Source organism: Megascapheus bottae, chromosome 30 (assembly GCF_031878675.1).
Source record: "Megascapheus bottae isolate mThoBot1 chromosome 30, mThoBot2.hap1, whole genome shotgun sequence".
NCBI classification, from domain to species: domain Eukaryota; kingdom Metazoa; phylum Chordata; class Mammalia; order Rodentia; family Geomyidae; genus Megascapheus; species Megascapheus bottae.
In genome coordinates, this window is record NC_143538.1 from 2,947,188 (window position 1) to 2,961,838 (window position 14,651).

A 14,651-nucleotide genomic window follows, 5' to 3' on the forward strand; every position below is an offset into this window, starting at 1 on the left:
CCATCTAGAATATAATAATAAAAAGTATGATATAATTTATGTTTTATTAATAAGATAAGCCACACTCTTCTACAGCATGAACACATATTAACTCAATGGTTGTTTACCACAGCCCAATGGGGTGGTTGTAAGTTATTAAAATGTCGTTTGAGGTGAAGAACTATTCAGAATTATCTTTGAAAGCCTTTGCTCTCCCTGCCTAGCACTCCAAAAGGCACCATGCCAAGACTGTAAGGATTAGGGAAAGAATCAACATTGCTTTAGCACTATTCTACCACTTATACATACACAGGTTTCTCAAAAACCTATCCACAGGCAACCTGCTTTATCACTTTGGATAATTCAAAAAAAATCAACATATGTTACCTTGTCTTACAATTCCATATCTACAAAATTATTCAAAGTACATTTGTACATCATCACAATAACATTTGTAAAAAATAAGTTCACTGCATCATTTGCTTGCAATAAAAATCTGGGAGCATCTGTTAAACATAATCCGTTAAACAGATTATGATAAAGTAAAACCTCCAATGGATATCAAAACAACTATGATGAATTTATTTATCCACATGGAAAGAGATCCTAAAATAACGTGTAGTCCAGTTTGTTATTTTTGTTATATGATAAACTACGTATTTAACAGTTTATATAAAATATAAAAGTCCAAGACTATTAAAAGTGATTATGCCTAAGGACTGATGTTTAGAGTATATGGCTTCACTTTTTGCTACCAGATTTTATAATGCTTTAGAACTATTTGAATCAAATCAGTAATTAACTTTACCCTCCCCCACCAAATTAAAAATACACGAACTTAGTTAAGCAATCAGACTCAGTAATGCTGTCAATAAAGATAAATGCCATGGCCATAGGCATAGAGATCAGTGGAACAGGAACCAGGCTCTGCCAGCTACCTCCTCTGTTACTCATAGCCCTCTTCCCACCTCAGGCATTCACCAGGACACAAACTAATTTGAGGTGAGACAGACTGGAGATTTCTGAGGGAAGATGGATGAGCAAACATGTGTGTCGTATGATGGGTAAAAGGCCAGCAACAGGCCACATTGATTAACAGTAAAACAGTAAGACAGGAAAGGCAAATTTCCTCTATCTGGCTGAGACAATTGTTTCTGTTTGTAGAAGATTTTGTGCTTTTATGCCAGATTTTAAGTTCCCTTCCTTGCAACTGTCACAACTTCTTGTTATCAGGAGCATTCCCAAGACAATCCTTCTACCTACTTCTGACCAGCTGTGGGCTTAGAAATCAGACTATCCTGTTGGTTAGAAATGAGTATTAAAGACAGGACCCTGAGAAACTTATTTGTTTTGGTGCATAGAAATTATTTCTCTTGGGGACGGGAGTTTAGCCTAATGGTAAAGTGCTTGCCTAGCATGCAGGAGGACCTGGGTTCGATTTCTCAGTACCACATACGCAGAAAAAGCCCAAAGTGATGCTGTGGGCTCAGTGGTAGAGCTCTAGCCTTGAGGAAAGCCCAAGGACAGTGCTCAGGCCGAGTTCATGCCCCAGGACTAGGAAAAAAAAAAAAAAGGTCTTACTCCCTAGTCTTCAGTCATATTCTGGAGGTAAGGTGCAAAAAAAGGCTAAGTGATGAGGCCAGGAGTTTGGCCTAGTGGTAGAGGGCTTGCCTAGCATGCACGAAGACCCAGGTTCAATTCTTCAGTACCACCTACATAGAAAAAAGCCAGAAGAGGTGCTGAGGCTCAAGTGGTAGAGCTCTACACTTGAGAAAGTCCAAGGATAGTGCTCAGGCCCTGAGCTCAAGCCCAGGACTGGCAAAAAAAAAAAAAAAAAAAAAAGGCTAAGTGCTATGTAAGTAAGGCATATAAAACAGATTATCATTAAAATAATTGTAGACACAATCCTTTACATACAAAATATTATCACTATGTAAATATAAAACCTTAAGCTGGATGCTGGTGGCTCATTCCTCTAATTCTACCTTACTTAGGGGGCTGAGATCTGAGGAATAAGGTTCAAAGCAACCCAGGTAGAAAAGTCTACAACATTACCAAATTACCAAAATTAATTACCAAAAATTTAACTACCAAAAAGCTGGCTCAAGTTGTAGAACACCATCCTTGAGCAAAAAAAAGCAAATCACAAGCACTGGACCCTGAGTTCAAGCCTTAGTACAGGTGCATATATACACACATAGGCACTCATACACAGGCAAACACATACACACGCGCGCACACACACACATACACACACAAAACCATGTCACCACCCTACCTCAAATGTCAAAGGCTTTCAAAATGAGTCAAAGAAATTCTCAAGCTTTAGCTGATACATTTAATTATGCTATCAATAAAAATTATGTATGCATGAAACATAATTATTCTGTCTGAATTTGTATTATATTTTTATCTTAACTAGACCTCAGAAATGATTTTTAAATCACTTATTCTGCAGCAGAAAAACATTCTATATTTAATTTATTCAATTTCTATATATCTTACTTTTTTTGGGGGGGTAGCTGGTCCTGGGGTTTGAATTCAGGGCCTAGACTCTGTCACTCAGTAGCTCTCAGCTCTCCACCTCCTTAGTAGCTATGATTACAGGCATGATCCATGGGCACCCAGTTTTGTTTTGTTTTCTAAATTTTTAAGTGCACTCTGCCGGGGACTCCTCAGTGATTTTTTACCAGCTACCACCAGGAACTAATCCAACTAAGACAGGGTGGTTGGTGAATCCTGGTGGCTCCATTGCGCACACCCTTATGTGGTCAAATGTTCTAGTAATCACCTATAAGAAATGTGAAACCACTCCCCCCTTTTTTGAGAACTCTAGCCTCTTCCCTTCATGAAACTGGGTTGGGACTAAAGATGCAGGGGGGAGGGGGAGTAATACTACAGTTGATCAACAATGACACCCAGGATGCTTTCCTCCAAGAACCCTAATGACACTTTCTCCAAATCAAGTTACCTATTATCCTCTTATCTCCTACCATCAGACCAAAGACCTCCCATGGACAGATAATACATTCAATTCATTTTAGTATCTATCTCCAAAGTGCACAGCGTTGTGTATAAGTAGCCCCCCAAAATAGGTGTCTAAATTAAATCGTAAGTTCTGTCTATAGAAAGAACCAACTGACTGAATTTTAATTCTTCCCATAAAACCATTTTCAGGGGTTGGAGATATGGTTCAGATAGAGCACTAACCAATAAGCAAGGTACCAAGTAAATCCCAGTATCAAACCTCCTCCTCAGTCCCCCCTCTCTCCAAAAAGGGACATTTTCAAAGCCAGGTACCCGTGAGTGGTTCACACCTGTAACCCTAGCTACTCTGGAGGCTGGGATCTAAAAATCATGGTTTGAAGAGAGCTTGGGCAGGAAGCCTATTCGACTCTTATCTCCAATTAGCCACAAAAAGCTGAAAGTAGTGCTGTAGCTCAAGTGGTAGAGCCAGCCTTGAGTGAAAAAGTTAAAGGACAGTAGCCCAGGCCCTGAATTCAAGGCCCAGAATTGGCAGCAAATATATATAATTTCTAATGATACCTTAAAGAGGAAATACAAAACAAAGACATACACCCAAGTACTAACTACTTATCAAAAAAAAAAAAAAAAAGAATTCAAGAGTCTCTCAATCTCTCAACACTAGGTAAGAGATTATAAAGAGGAGGCCCATGCTAGTAACTATTTCAAAGTTTACTGATTCTAAGGGGAAGACAGATTTTTCAGAGGGTAATAGTAAAGGGCCAAGAAATTTAATACAAAGTCACTACTGTTAACCCAGGTGAGGACAGAGATGAAAAAGTAAAGAGATGGAAGAGACGCCCAGGAGGTAAAACCAACAAAGCTATTTATTGGCTTTGGGGAAGAAAAACCAAGAAAGTAGATGATCTAAATCTCAATTTGAGTGAGTGGATGAACATGAGCCAGACATTGTTTTTGTTACTGCTGGAAAAAAGGGATGAGGGGAGTCTGAGAGAAGAGAAGAACTGAGTTTACCTTCAGATCCACTTACAGTAAGGTGCCTGGTGAAAATAATGAGCCCCTAAGACTGCACTTGGGAGTCCCTTACTTACAGGTAGCAGATGAAGACAAAGAGATAATGAGATAAACTTCAGAAACTAAAATTCAATGACTAGGTGCAAGAAAAGTCTAAAAAAAAAAAATGAATTTGGGTGGGGGGTCTGGGGGGGGAGGGAAATGGGTACCAAGACATGTGAAAGGGTATCAATGTATGTGAATTAATGCACCTTCTATCTGGCAAATATCATGTAACCCTTTTACTAATTACAATAAAAAAATATGGAAAAAAAATGAATTCAGGTAGAGAAGTTATCAGTGAATGAAATGAAAGGGTGATGCTGGTAACAGCAAGGGAAGAGGAAAAAGTTCAAGAAGAGTGGGAAAGGGTGAGCATTACTTTAAATGCTCTGCACAAAGCAAAATCTCCAAACAGAAGTGATCAAAAACAGGAATAGACAGCCTTGTGAGGTAATGAATTACATCACCAAAAACGAGCTAGAGAGTGTTCAGTAAAGGATGTGGACCTGGAACCAAAAAGACCTGCAATGCTTAGGTTCTCAGTGAAGTCATCTTCCCTACAAATCTTTTCAGAAATCTGCTCCTCCTTCCTTCCTCCATTCCTGAAGCCAGATTAAATGCCAACTCATTTCCAAGCCACCACTGCTGACCACTTTCTATCACTGGTCTTCCTTAGCCTTTTGTTTCACTCTACCATCACATGTCTACCCTAAGCTGGAAACATTCATTTAGCCTCTGGTCTCTGGTGTCTACTTTCCTCCACCTTATACTACTGACATCTCCACTCTCCAAACACATACAAAAAGACTTCTGAGTATATCTCTCTACAGACATACATACATTCATACATGAGACCACTGACAAACAACATCTGATTTACACAGCCTGTTCTGGCTGCCAGCTGCTACTTAATAATCAGCTCTCCATTCTTGTGAGCTCTTCCATTCCTTCTAACAGAAGCTGCAGTTCCACCTTTCCCTTTGGTGATGAGGCAAAGGAGTTAACAGTCCTGTGTTCTAGACACACCACTAATTAATGAGCTGTGAGCCTCCTTACCTCCACCCTATCACCTCTGAGATCTCACTTCTTCTGGAACACCTTGATAGCCTAGGTAAGTCACTCCAGCAGACTCTTTCTCAAAGCCTCTTTCCTTTGTAGCACTTATCACAAGCACTTAATTACATAATTACTTAAATGGCTATTTTTCCTACCTACACACCAGACTACAAACTTCATGAAGGCAGAGAGCACAAGGCTTGTAACTCCTCAGTGCAAAATAAATCGATTGAGTTCATGTTGAAACAGATGTTAAGATAACAGCATAATATGCTACTTACATTATTTTTATTATCCTGATAAAATTGCCAATGCTTAACAAAATGTACTGAAAAACTTTTAAACAAAAAAGTCTACATACTACAACAAACACATATGTGACTGTATATATATTTACACATAATATTAACCAACAGGAAGAGAAACTTGTTTTCCAAGATAGATAAATCCAGTTTCATTTTCAGGTTCCAAAGGTGTGTCCTAAACGTTGGACAAGTTGATCTCTCAAGTGATGCTAATTTGACATTAAGCCTTTGTTTAATGTAGCCAGCCATATGTAGCACACTGGAACTCCAGGTTTAAAGGTGTCCTCAACCTAAGCCACACACATACAGATCTTTCAAAAAGGAAAGCAAAATCCCATCATCCAAAGTGGCATTGCAAGGTGATTTTAAATAACCAAAAGGAAACAATGGCCAGCTTAGCAATAACAAGTGCCACTGTGCCCTAATCGGATGACTTTCAGAACATTAAAAAAAAAAATTTCTTTTACATCATGAAAGTAAGTGAAAGTTTCCTCAAGTTTTATGGCACACCACCTTGGTCAAACAAAGTTGACAAAGTACACAGTAATTTGCCCTTCAAATGCTGGGTGTCTCCGACGTTTGCACGTTTTGTTGGTTTATTCACAGGGCCCCTCAAAATAAACGAGGAATGCAAGTGATTTCAGTAGTCTATGAAATGCAAAAAAAAAAAATTTTTTTTTAAAAAGCGAAAGTGGCTTTTGAGATTCCACGGGTTATATAGTGTCCCTTGGAAATAATGCACCACCACCAACAACAGCAAAAAAAAAATCTGACGCTTGGTCAGACAATGAATTAAGGGTCAAGGGTGGTTAACTGGCTGTAAACAACAGTTGTAATCCCCAGAAGAAAAAAAAATAAGAGACATTTCATAACGGAAACACGAAAAGACCCAATAATCACGGAGTGGGGGGGGGTCCATGCTCCCCACCAGCACCCCCACAAGGCATCCTCTGGGGTTAAGTCAACACCCGCCACTGGCGAGGGGGGGACCCTCAGGGTCCCTTCTCCCCACCCCCACCCCCTTCTCCCCACTCCCGCAGACTTCCCGGGCTGCAATCCGTGCACCACCAGAGGCTGAGCATGGAGTAGCGCGCTTTCCTGGGGGGGGGGGAGGGGACGGGACTTTAGACGCTGGGAAGCCCCCCGGGCTGGGCACAGAGGGAGTGAGAGCCCCCCACCCTCCCCGCCTTCTCCCCCCTCCTCCTCTCTCTCCTGACAATTAATGAATCTGGCCGCGCTGCTGTTGATTTAATGAGGTGTGTAGTGGTGGCCTCTACCGGTGCCTGCGCGAGCACAAGAATGTCCCACTCTTACAAGTGGGATGAGCCTGAGGGAGCGGGGGGTGGGGGGGGAGAGGGGGGGAGCGCGGCGAGGGGTGAACCTGCCTCCGGGTACAAAGCCGACCCCGGGTCCCCGGAGGCCCTCCCCGCGGCCCCCGGCCTGGCGCTCCGTCCACACCCCGGCCCGCGGGAGCCGAGGCGGAGAAGTTCCCGCACGTTCTGTGTCGGGATTCCTCCGGGATCCCACACAAAACCCCAACCCCTCAGTCGCCGCCGCCGGCTGCGCCCCGACTCCGGGCCCGGGTCCACACCACCCCGCCGAGCGCGCGCGCGCGCCCCGGGCCCGAGCCCGCGCCGCCCCCCCTCCCCGACTCCCGCCCCCTCAGCCCCTCCGCTTACCTGCCGCCGGCCCCGGGGCGCCGCTCCTGGCGGCCGCGGCCGGGCGCCCGAGCAGCAGCCACAGCAGGCAGCAGAGCCAGGACCCCGCCGGGGGGCCGCCCGGGCGCCGGGCGCCGCCGCGCTCCGCCGCCATCTCGTCCCCGAGAGCGGCGGCCGCGGCGCCTGGCAGCGCCCGCCCCGTCCCCGCCGCGCGCCTCCGCCGGTCCCTCACCGCGGGCCCGGTTCCCCTCAGGCGGCGCCCGGCTCGGCCCGGCCCGGCTCGCGCGGCCCCCACCGACGAGACCCTCGGAGACTCAGGGGCGCCTCCCTCCTGCAGAGTGGAGGGGGGAGGAGAGCAGAGAGGGACGTCAGGACATGCCGGGGCGGGGTGCCCGTGGAGGACGGGAGGCGGGCAGCGATGGCGGGGGTGCGCCTCGGTCTCCGGGTTCCAGGCGCCGCCACCCGCCGCCGACTCCGGCTCCACACAGCACACAGCGGCGCGAGGGGGGCGGAGACGGGCGGCCGGGTGGGGGCGGGGCCGGCGCGCACCCACCGCGCACGCGCGCGCGCCTCACACGCCGGGGCCCCCGCTCCCGGCCTCTTCGGGCCCCCCCCCCACCTCCCGCCCTGGCGTGCGCGCGCGTACGCGTGCGCCGCTCCAATCCCTGCCGCCGCCTCGCGGTCCGCGGGAGATCGGCGCCTACCCGCTCCCCTCCCCCCTCCTCCCGAGCCGCGGACGGGCGCGGGGCGCGCGCCAGGCGCCGCCGCCGCCGCCGCCGCCGCTGGCGTCAGGGAAACCCCGGAGAAGCGAGCCCTCCGCCCCGCCTCCCGCCCGCGGCCCAGGAGCGGGGACCGCGAGGAATCTCACCTCCCGGGGGGGCTGAGATTTCAGGGTTTGGGGATCCCCCTCCACCCCACTCCGAGGCCGGACTTTGATCCGCGAAGCGGGAGCGCCGCGCTCCGCGCAGCCGGGCTCGGGTCTCTATATAGGGCCGGGAAGGAAACCGAATGGCCTCCGGGAGGAAGCCCGGGGCGCGGGGTCGGCTCGGGGTCGGCGCTCGCCAAACACAATAGCGAGCCCGCCCGGCCTGACGCGGCCTGGCGCGGCTCCCGCTCCCCGGCCCGGCCGCCGGGGCTGCAGCTTCCCCACCCGGGCGCCGCGCCCCCCCCACGCCCCGGTGCTCCTCACCCGGGCCCCGCGCCCCCCCTCATGCCCCAGTGCCCCTCACCCGGGCGCCGCGACCCCCACGCCCCGGTGCCCCTCACCCGGGCGCCGCGCCCCCCCACGCCCCGGTGCCCCTCACCCGGGCGCCGCGCCCCCCCCACGCCCGAGTGCCCACCACCCGGGCGCCCACCCCTGGGCTCTCCCCCCATCTCCTCATCCGCTCCAGGATGCTGCTCTCCCCCCTCGCCTGGGCATCGCAACCCTCACTGCCTGATCCATCCTACCGGGGCACCGCGCCCCCAGGCCCCCCCTCCGCGACAATGCTTGTCCACCGCGGGCGTGCCCGCCCTGCATGTTTCCCATCCTCTGCCCCCCCCTTTGCACCGCACGCCCCTCGTCCACCCTTCCCGGGCACTGCCCACCCCCATCCCTACATCTACCCCCCACACACACACACGACCCACGCTAATCTCCCTAGCGCTGCCCCCCCTTCCCCATCTACACCCCCTCTGGGCATTGCCACCGCTCCCATCCACCCTTCCCGGGCGCCCCAGGTCCCCCACGCTCCCCTTCCCCGCCCAGAAAGGTCCCCAGTGTGCACCCCTGGGCTCTGGCGGTCGGTGGGGTTCCCCAGACCCAATCCTGGAGGCTCCCCATAGCGACCTGTGTAGCACTGCCTCTGCCTTTTACCTCCGCCCTGGCGGACACCTAGGGAATGTGTGCTTTGGGGCGCAGTGCTGCTGGGTCTGGGACTTGAACCCAGCGAGTTATGGGGGAGACACCCTTCAGCCCTTGCAAAGTTAGGAAGAAAGCAGTGTGGAGTTAGTTCTATTGCGGACCAGAATGCGGGGATTCGGTTATAAACTGCGCCCATGGAAAACGGGCAAAGAACACATCTTTGTGTGGTGGCGCCTTTGGAGAGGTCGTGGTGATGGTGGCTTCCAGTTGTACTCCTGTATGATCAGTAACCCAGATAGAAAGGGACCTAGTGGTAGAGTTCCTATAGAGTTCCTGTCTAGCATGCATGAAGCCCTGGGTTCGATTCCTCAGTGACCCTTACACAGGAAAAGCCAGAAGTGGTGCTGTGACTCAAAGTGGTAGAGCTCTACCGTGGAGAAAAACCCAGTGCCCAGGGCTGGAGGGGAAAAAAAAGATGCCATCTTGCATGCCTTTCCCGAGGATATGGTTATTTTTCTAATAACATCCCTCCCACTTTACCATGCCTTCTCTAGTTACTTTCTTCAAATATTTTATTTTATTAGAAATGGCCAAAATAAACACTATATGGCAGGGTTTAAATCTGTGAGGGGAAAGCTGAGAAACCTCATTAATGCTCTTAAATCATCAGTGAAATTAGGAACCTTGGTCCCAATTCTTTGAAACAATTGACTTAAAAAAAAAAAAAAGCAAATAGACGTTTATTATTTTTCCGCTAGGGAACATGTTTAAATATCTTTTTGTTTTGGTTAGAGTTATTAACCCGAGAAAAAAATATTTCCTAAATACCCCTGATTGACCTGTTAAATTAGAAATAGATTACCTCCCAATTACTTCACAAGTATTTGGTTAATTAACCTTTAATAATGCATCGTTATTTAGTTTTCAGAGATAATTAATGAGAAAAGCCCTTTGCAAACTATAAATTGCTTGGCAAATGTTAATTTCTGACTGAGGCCCACATTTTTTCATTATATTAAAACTACAGAATGTGTATTGTGACTTCTCAAAGGAAACTCACATTTATCTCCCCAACTTTGGAAAAACACATGAATTGTGGCTAATGAAATCACAGGCTGATTCTCCTGTCTGATGTCTGTCTCATTAATTTAACAGCCTACTGTGCATATTGAGTTTGTAATGAAAGGTTCAAGGCACTTTCTGTAAAAGAGTGACTGAATCATGTTTCTGATCTATTATGAAACCAAAATTTTCATGAAAGTCACTCAGTGGTTAATACAAATGAAGCCTAGATTTAAAAAAAAATGACAGATTCTCAATCAATTCAAGAGGAACCCAAGTATACATTCTTGAACTGAGATTCTTGACTTCATTTCACTGTTACTACCTTGGGTTGGCATTTCTTTTTAAAGAAAGTGACTAACTTCTCCTTTGTTTAGTAAGGCATATCAGAAGATTTAAGACATCTCATTCATAATTTTCATTCTCCTGAACAAGATTGTCAACGACTAACCTCACTCCACAACTGCCCTGCCAAGCAACATATTTTTTTTGTAAATCTAAACTATTCATCAACAAAGAGATATTAGACCATCGCGGAAAATAGCACTTTTTTTTTTCATCCAAGTGAAGTTAGAAAACGAGGCCCGTGTTCAAGAAATGGTGCACAAAGAAACTTCAGAGCCAAGAAAACAGAGTGGCTATTGTATGCTAGTGTAAGTTATCACAGAACAGGCCAAAAATAACCACTCCAAATAGTCTTGTGAAACTCATTCAAAGTATATTTTGATATTTAAAAGCAAATAAATGAGAAGGAAAAAAAGCTTATGGATAGAAAAGATAGAATTTTGTTCTTTAAAGCAAAAGGACTTGTGTTTGAGCAGTAGACAGGCAATAGCCTTCGGTATTTAATTGCTGTCAGTAATGAGATTCTTACACCAGATTTCCTGGATCAATCCCAGTATCCAAGGCAGAAACTGAAGATTTTCCCCCCTCCCCCCACTGTCTGACTAGTAGATCCCAGGAAAAAAATATTTCTAATTACAGCAGATTTTATCTAGTTTTTACCTATATCTCCTAAATACAGACATAGATGTTTCTACCTTTGTTCTTTACATTCCACTGTTTCTACCTTTGTTCTTTACATTCCACTGTTTCTCTCCTCTCCCCCCTAAACACCACCTGTTTTAGGGGAGCCATCTCTGATTAATCCTAATTAAAAAGGACATGTATTTGTTTAGGGCAAAAGCTACACAATATTAATTTTGTAATTTTGTTCATTGTATATGGGTTAGCTGATCACATCTCTTTAGTCCAAGAACAATCTACCTAATTCTGCAAGAATTATTAACGATCTGGTTTTTGTTGTTGTTCTTTTTTTTTTAAACCAAGTGTTACGCTGGATATTGGAATAATGAAGTTATTGATTCATTCCATTTAAGATTTGTGAAACAGTAACAATATCTCAGATCATCCCCAGTGCTGTGCTAAGAGAACACCAAATGATGAGCCTGATCCTGCAGAAGAAATCAACAATTACAACAAAGAAGTGTGAAGACTGTTGCAAGAAGGAAAGATAAGGAGTGTGGGAAAAGTGCAGCCTCTAACTTGATTAAATTGGGGGAGGAGTGGGGGAATTAGAGAAGAAGCTTTGGTCTCTAAAGTGATGTTGAAGATAGGGCACAGGTAGCCACTCCCAAGGGATTGAATCTCAGATTTGCATTTGAGAATAACTGCTTTTTATGGAGTGGGGGTGGGGGAGTAGGTTGCAACAAGAGAAGACTAAGAAAGAAAACTAGTCTGTGCTTGGTTAGAGTATTCTGGGAGGGGATGGTGGGGAGGCCTGGATGGAGCAAAGCTTTAGGATGTAAGGGAAATAAACAGATAGGAGGGATTAGGAGATGGGTAGATAGAAACTGGAACTGTGGTGGGGGCGGATAGAGGAGATGTGGGTGAGGATCATGATTTGAAGCCATTCCCAACAACAGAAAAGTCTGTAAAAAGATTCATATCTCCAATTAATTACCAAAAAGCTAACAGTAGAGGTGTGGCCCAAGGAGTAGAGTGCCAGCCTCAGGTGAAAAAACTCAGGGACAGCACTCAAGCTCTGAGTTACAAGCCTCCGTACAGGAACACACACACACACACACACACACACACACACACACACACAGAGAAAGAGGCCAAGATGTGTATGTCCAGATTGATGATTATAGTTGAGAGGCCTATAGAATTGATCCATAAAGTCAGCTGTACGTCATCTGCAGCTAGAAGAGTAGAAGGGAGGGTAATGGTAAATGTCTTGGAGATTCTCAGGGGATTAAGAAGGGCACTCTCTAGGGGCCCCATTGAAATTAGCAATGACACAGCTGTGACTTTTCTCCATCTGGTTCTCGGTATCAGGAGAAGAGCAACATGAAGCCAAGGCAATCTAAGAGCAGGTGGAGAAGGCAAAGAACAAAGATTGACAGGGAACAGTGAATTATTTCAGCGACAAGCCATGTGGTTTATACTCAACAAGGAAGGAAATAAATCCAGAATGGGCAGGATGCCCAGGAGAAAAAATGAGGGTGTCCAGGAATCTGAACACTCAGGAAGATCGAAGAGCAGATGTACCATTTATGTGAGTAAGAACATAAAAGATGGGTTGTGCGTATGAGACTAGAATATTGTAGTTGGCTCTTTCAAAAGAATTGAGGAGCACAAGAAAGTTTTAAGTACCTAGGCATCAATGAATCATGCCTGTAAGCCTAGCTACTCAGGAGGCTGAAATCTGAGGATCATGGTTCAGAGCCAGCCCACGCAGAAAAGTCTATAGGAGACTCATATCTGATTAGCCACTCAAAAACCAGAAGTAGTACTGTGGTGCAAGTGATACAGCACTAGCCTTGAGGACAAAAAGGCTCAGGAACAGCGCCCAGGCCGAAAAAGAGAGAGACAGAGACAGAGACAGAGAGAGACAGACAGAGAGACAGAGAGAGAGACAGAGAGAGACAGAGACACAGACACAGAAAAACAGACAGAGACACAGAGAGTCAGAAAGACAGAAGAGAGAGAGAGTTTTAAGCAATGGTGTTTGGTGTATCAATTGTATGATTGTATGTCTTAGAAATATTGAGGTCATTGGCCGGGAGTTTGGCCTAGTGGTTAAAGTGCTTGCCTAGCATGCATGAAGACCCGGGTTCGATTCCTCGGTACCACATACATAGAAAAAAGCCGAAAGTGGTGCTGAGGTTCAAGTGGTAGAGCTCTAGCCTTGAGAAAGTCCAAGGACAGTGCTCAGGCCCTGAGCTCAAGCCAAGGACTGGCAAAAAAAAAAAAAAAAAGGAAATATTGAGGTCGTCATTATTGCTCTGGACTAATTGTCTATACTAAGCTTGGCTATGATTATGTACACACCACCATCACCAAGCTGCTTTCTACAATGATGTAAGTTGCTAAGTAGAATTACTAGGAAACATCCAACCTCTTCATTCCAAGCTATGACTTATCCACCTTCCCTGAAATCCACTAGCACCAGGGAACTCAACTAAATGACGGAAATACCTTAAGAACTAGGCGGGGTGCTGAGGATCATACTTGTAAATCCTGGGTATTCAGGAAGCTTGACATCTGAGGACTGACATTCAAAACTAGCCTGGGGCAGAAAAATCAATAAGATTCTTAGCTCCAATTCACTACCAGAAAGTCAGAAGTGGAAGTGTGACTCAAGTGGTAGAGTGCCAGCCTTCTGTGAAAACAGTAAGTGACAGAACCTAGGCTATGAGTTCAAGTCCCAGCACTGGCACAAAATAAAAAAAGAAAAAGAACCCCTTCCTCAGATGTTGAGACATGATCACTTTCACCAGGTTGACAGTGGAGAGGTAGCTAGAAAATGGATTGGAGAGCTTTCCTGTGCCTCCACTGTGTGAGACATGAGAAGAAGGAAGCATATACAAGCCTTCCTGAGCCTCCATCTTCAGATCTCAGCCTGCTGAGCAGGCAGGATTATAGGTGAGAGCCACCAGCACTCAGCCACCTTCTCATACTGTATTCTTAAACCCAAATGTATCTAATTATACTGATGATGCTACAAAACATTAATCTATACTCTCCTATTTCTGGCACTTTTAAATTCCTACTCTGTCTTTCCAATGGCCATTATTTTCATTTGAAATCATACCATCCTAGCATTTATGATTTTTTTTTAAAAAGTTCTTCCCTTTCATGTGATATTCATTAATTCTCCCAGTATTAAAGACATGCTTGTTGTTATGGAACAACAAATGGGTAATGCCCAGAAGGATGTAGAGGAAGAAAAGAAGCTGTATTCTCTTCTCCCACACTATACTGAGTGTTCAGAGATAGCTCCTTCCGATTTCATTTCTCAGCATGGTTTCTCATCTGTTTGCGATCATAATGTGTAGTCACATGTCTCCTAATGGCAGAAGCATGTCCTGACAAATGTGTCCTTAGGTGATTTCGACATTGTATGCATTGGGTATAATTACACAAACATAGAGGGTGTAGTCAACTACACACCTACGCTATATGAGATTGAGATATATATATATATGTGTGTGTGTGTGTAAACGTATATGTGTATATGTATACACACACACATATATATATATATATATTCGTATTAGCTAGATGCTCCTTGAACCATGATGAAACAAAAACATCATGCGATTAAATCAAGCACGAGAGAAAATTAATCAGAAGACACAGTTAACACGAAATATACAGCTAGGGTTACCTTAACATGGTATTCTGTTTTGCAGTGATCTC

The 14,651-nt window shown here is 45.9% G+C and overlaps 1 protein-coding gene across 1 annotated transcript in view; it reads right to left on the reverse strand.

Moving 5' to 3' along the window:
- Nucleotides 1-7,514, reverse strand: part of Neo1 (neogenin 1) — a 108,634-nt gene extending 101,120 nt beyond the window's left edge. Inside the window, exon 1 of the mRNA XM_090321599.1 lies at nucleotides 7,061-7,514. Within this exon, the coding sequence (XP_090177725.1) occupies nucleotides 7,061-7,193 (133 nt within the window). The 5' untranslated portion in view covers nucleotides 7,194-7,514. The remainder of the gene's footprint in view (nucleotides 1-7,060) is intronic.
- Nucleotides 7,515-14,651: the final 7,137 nt, after the last annotated feature.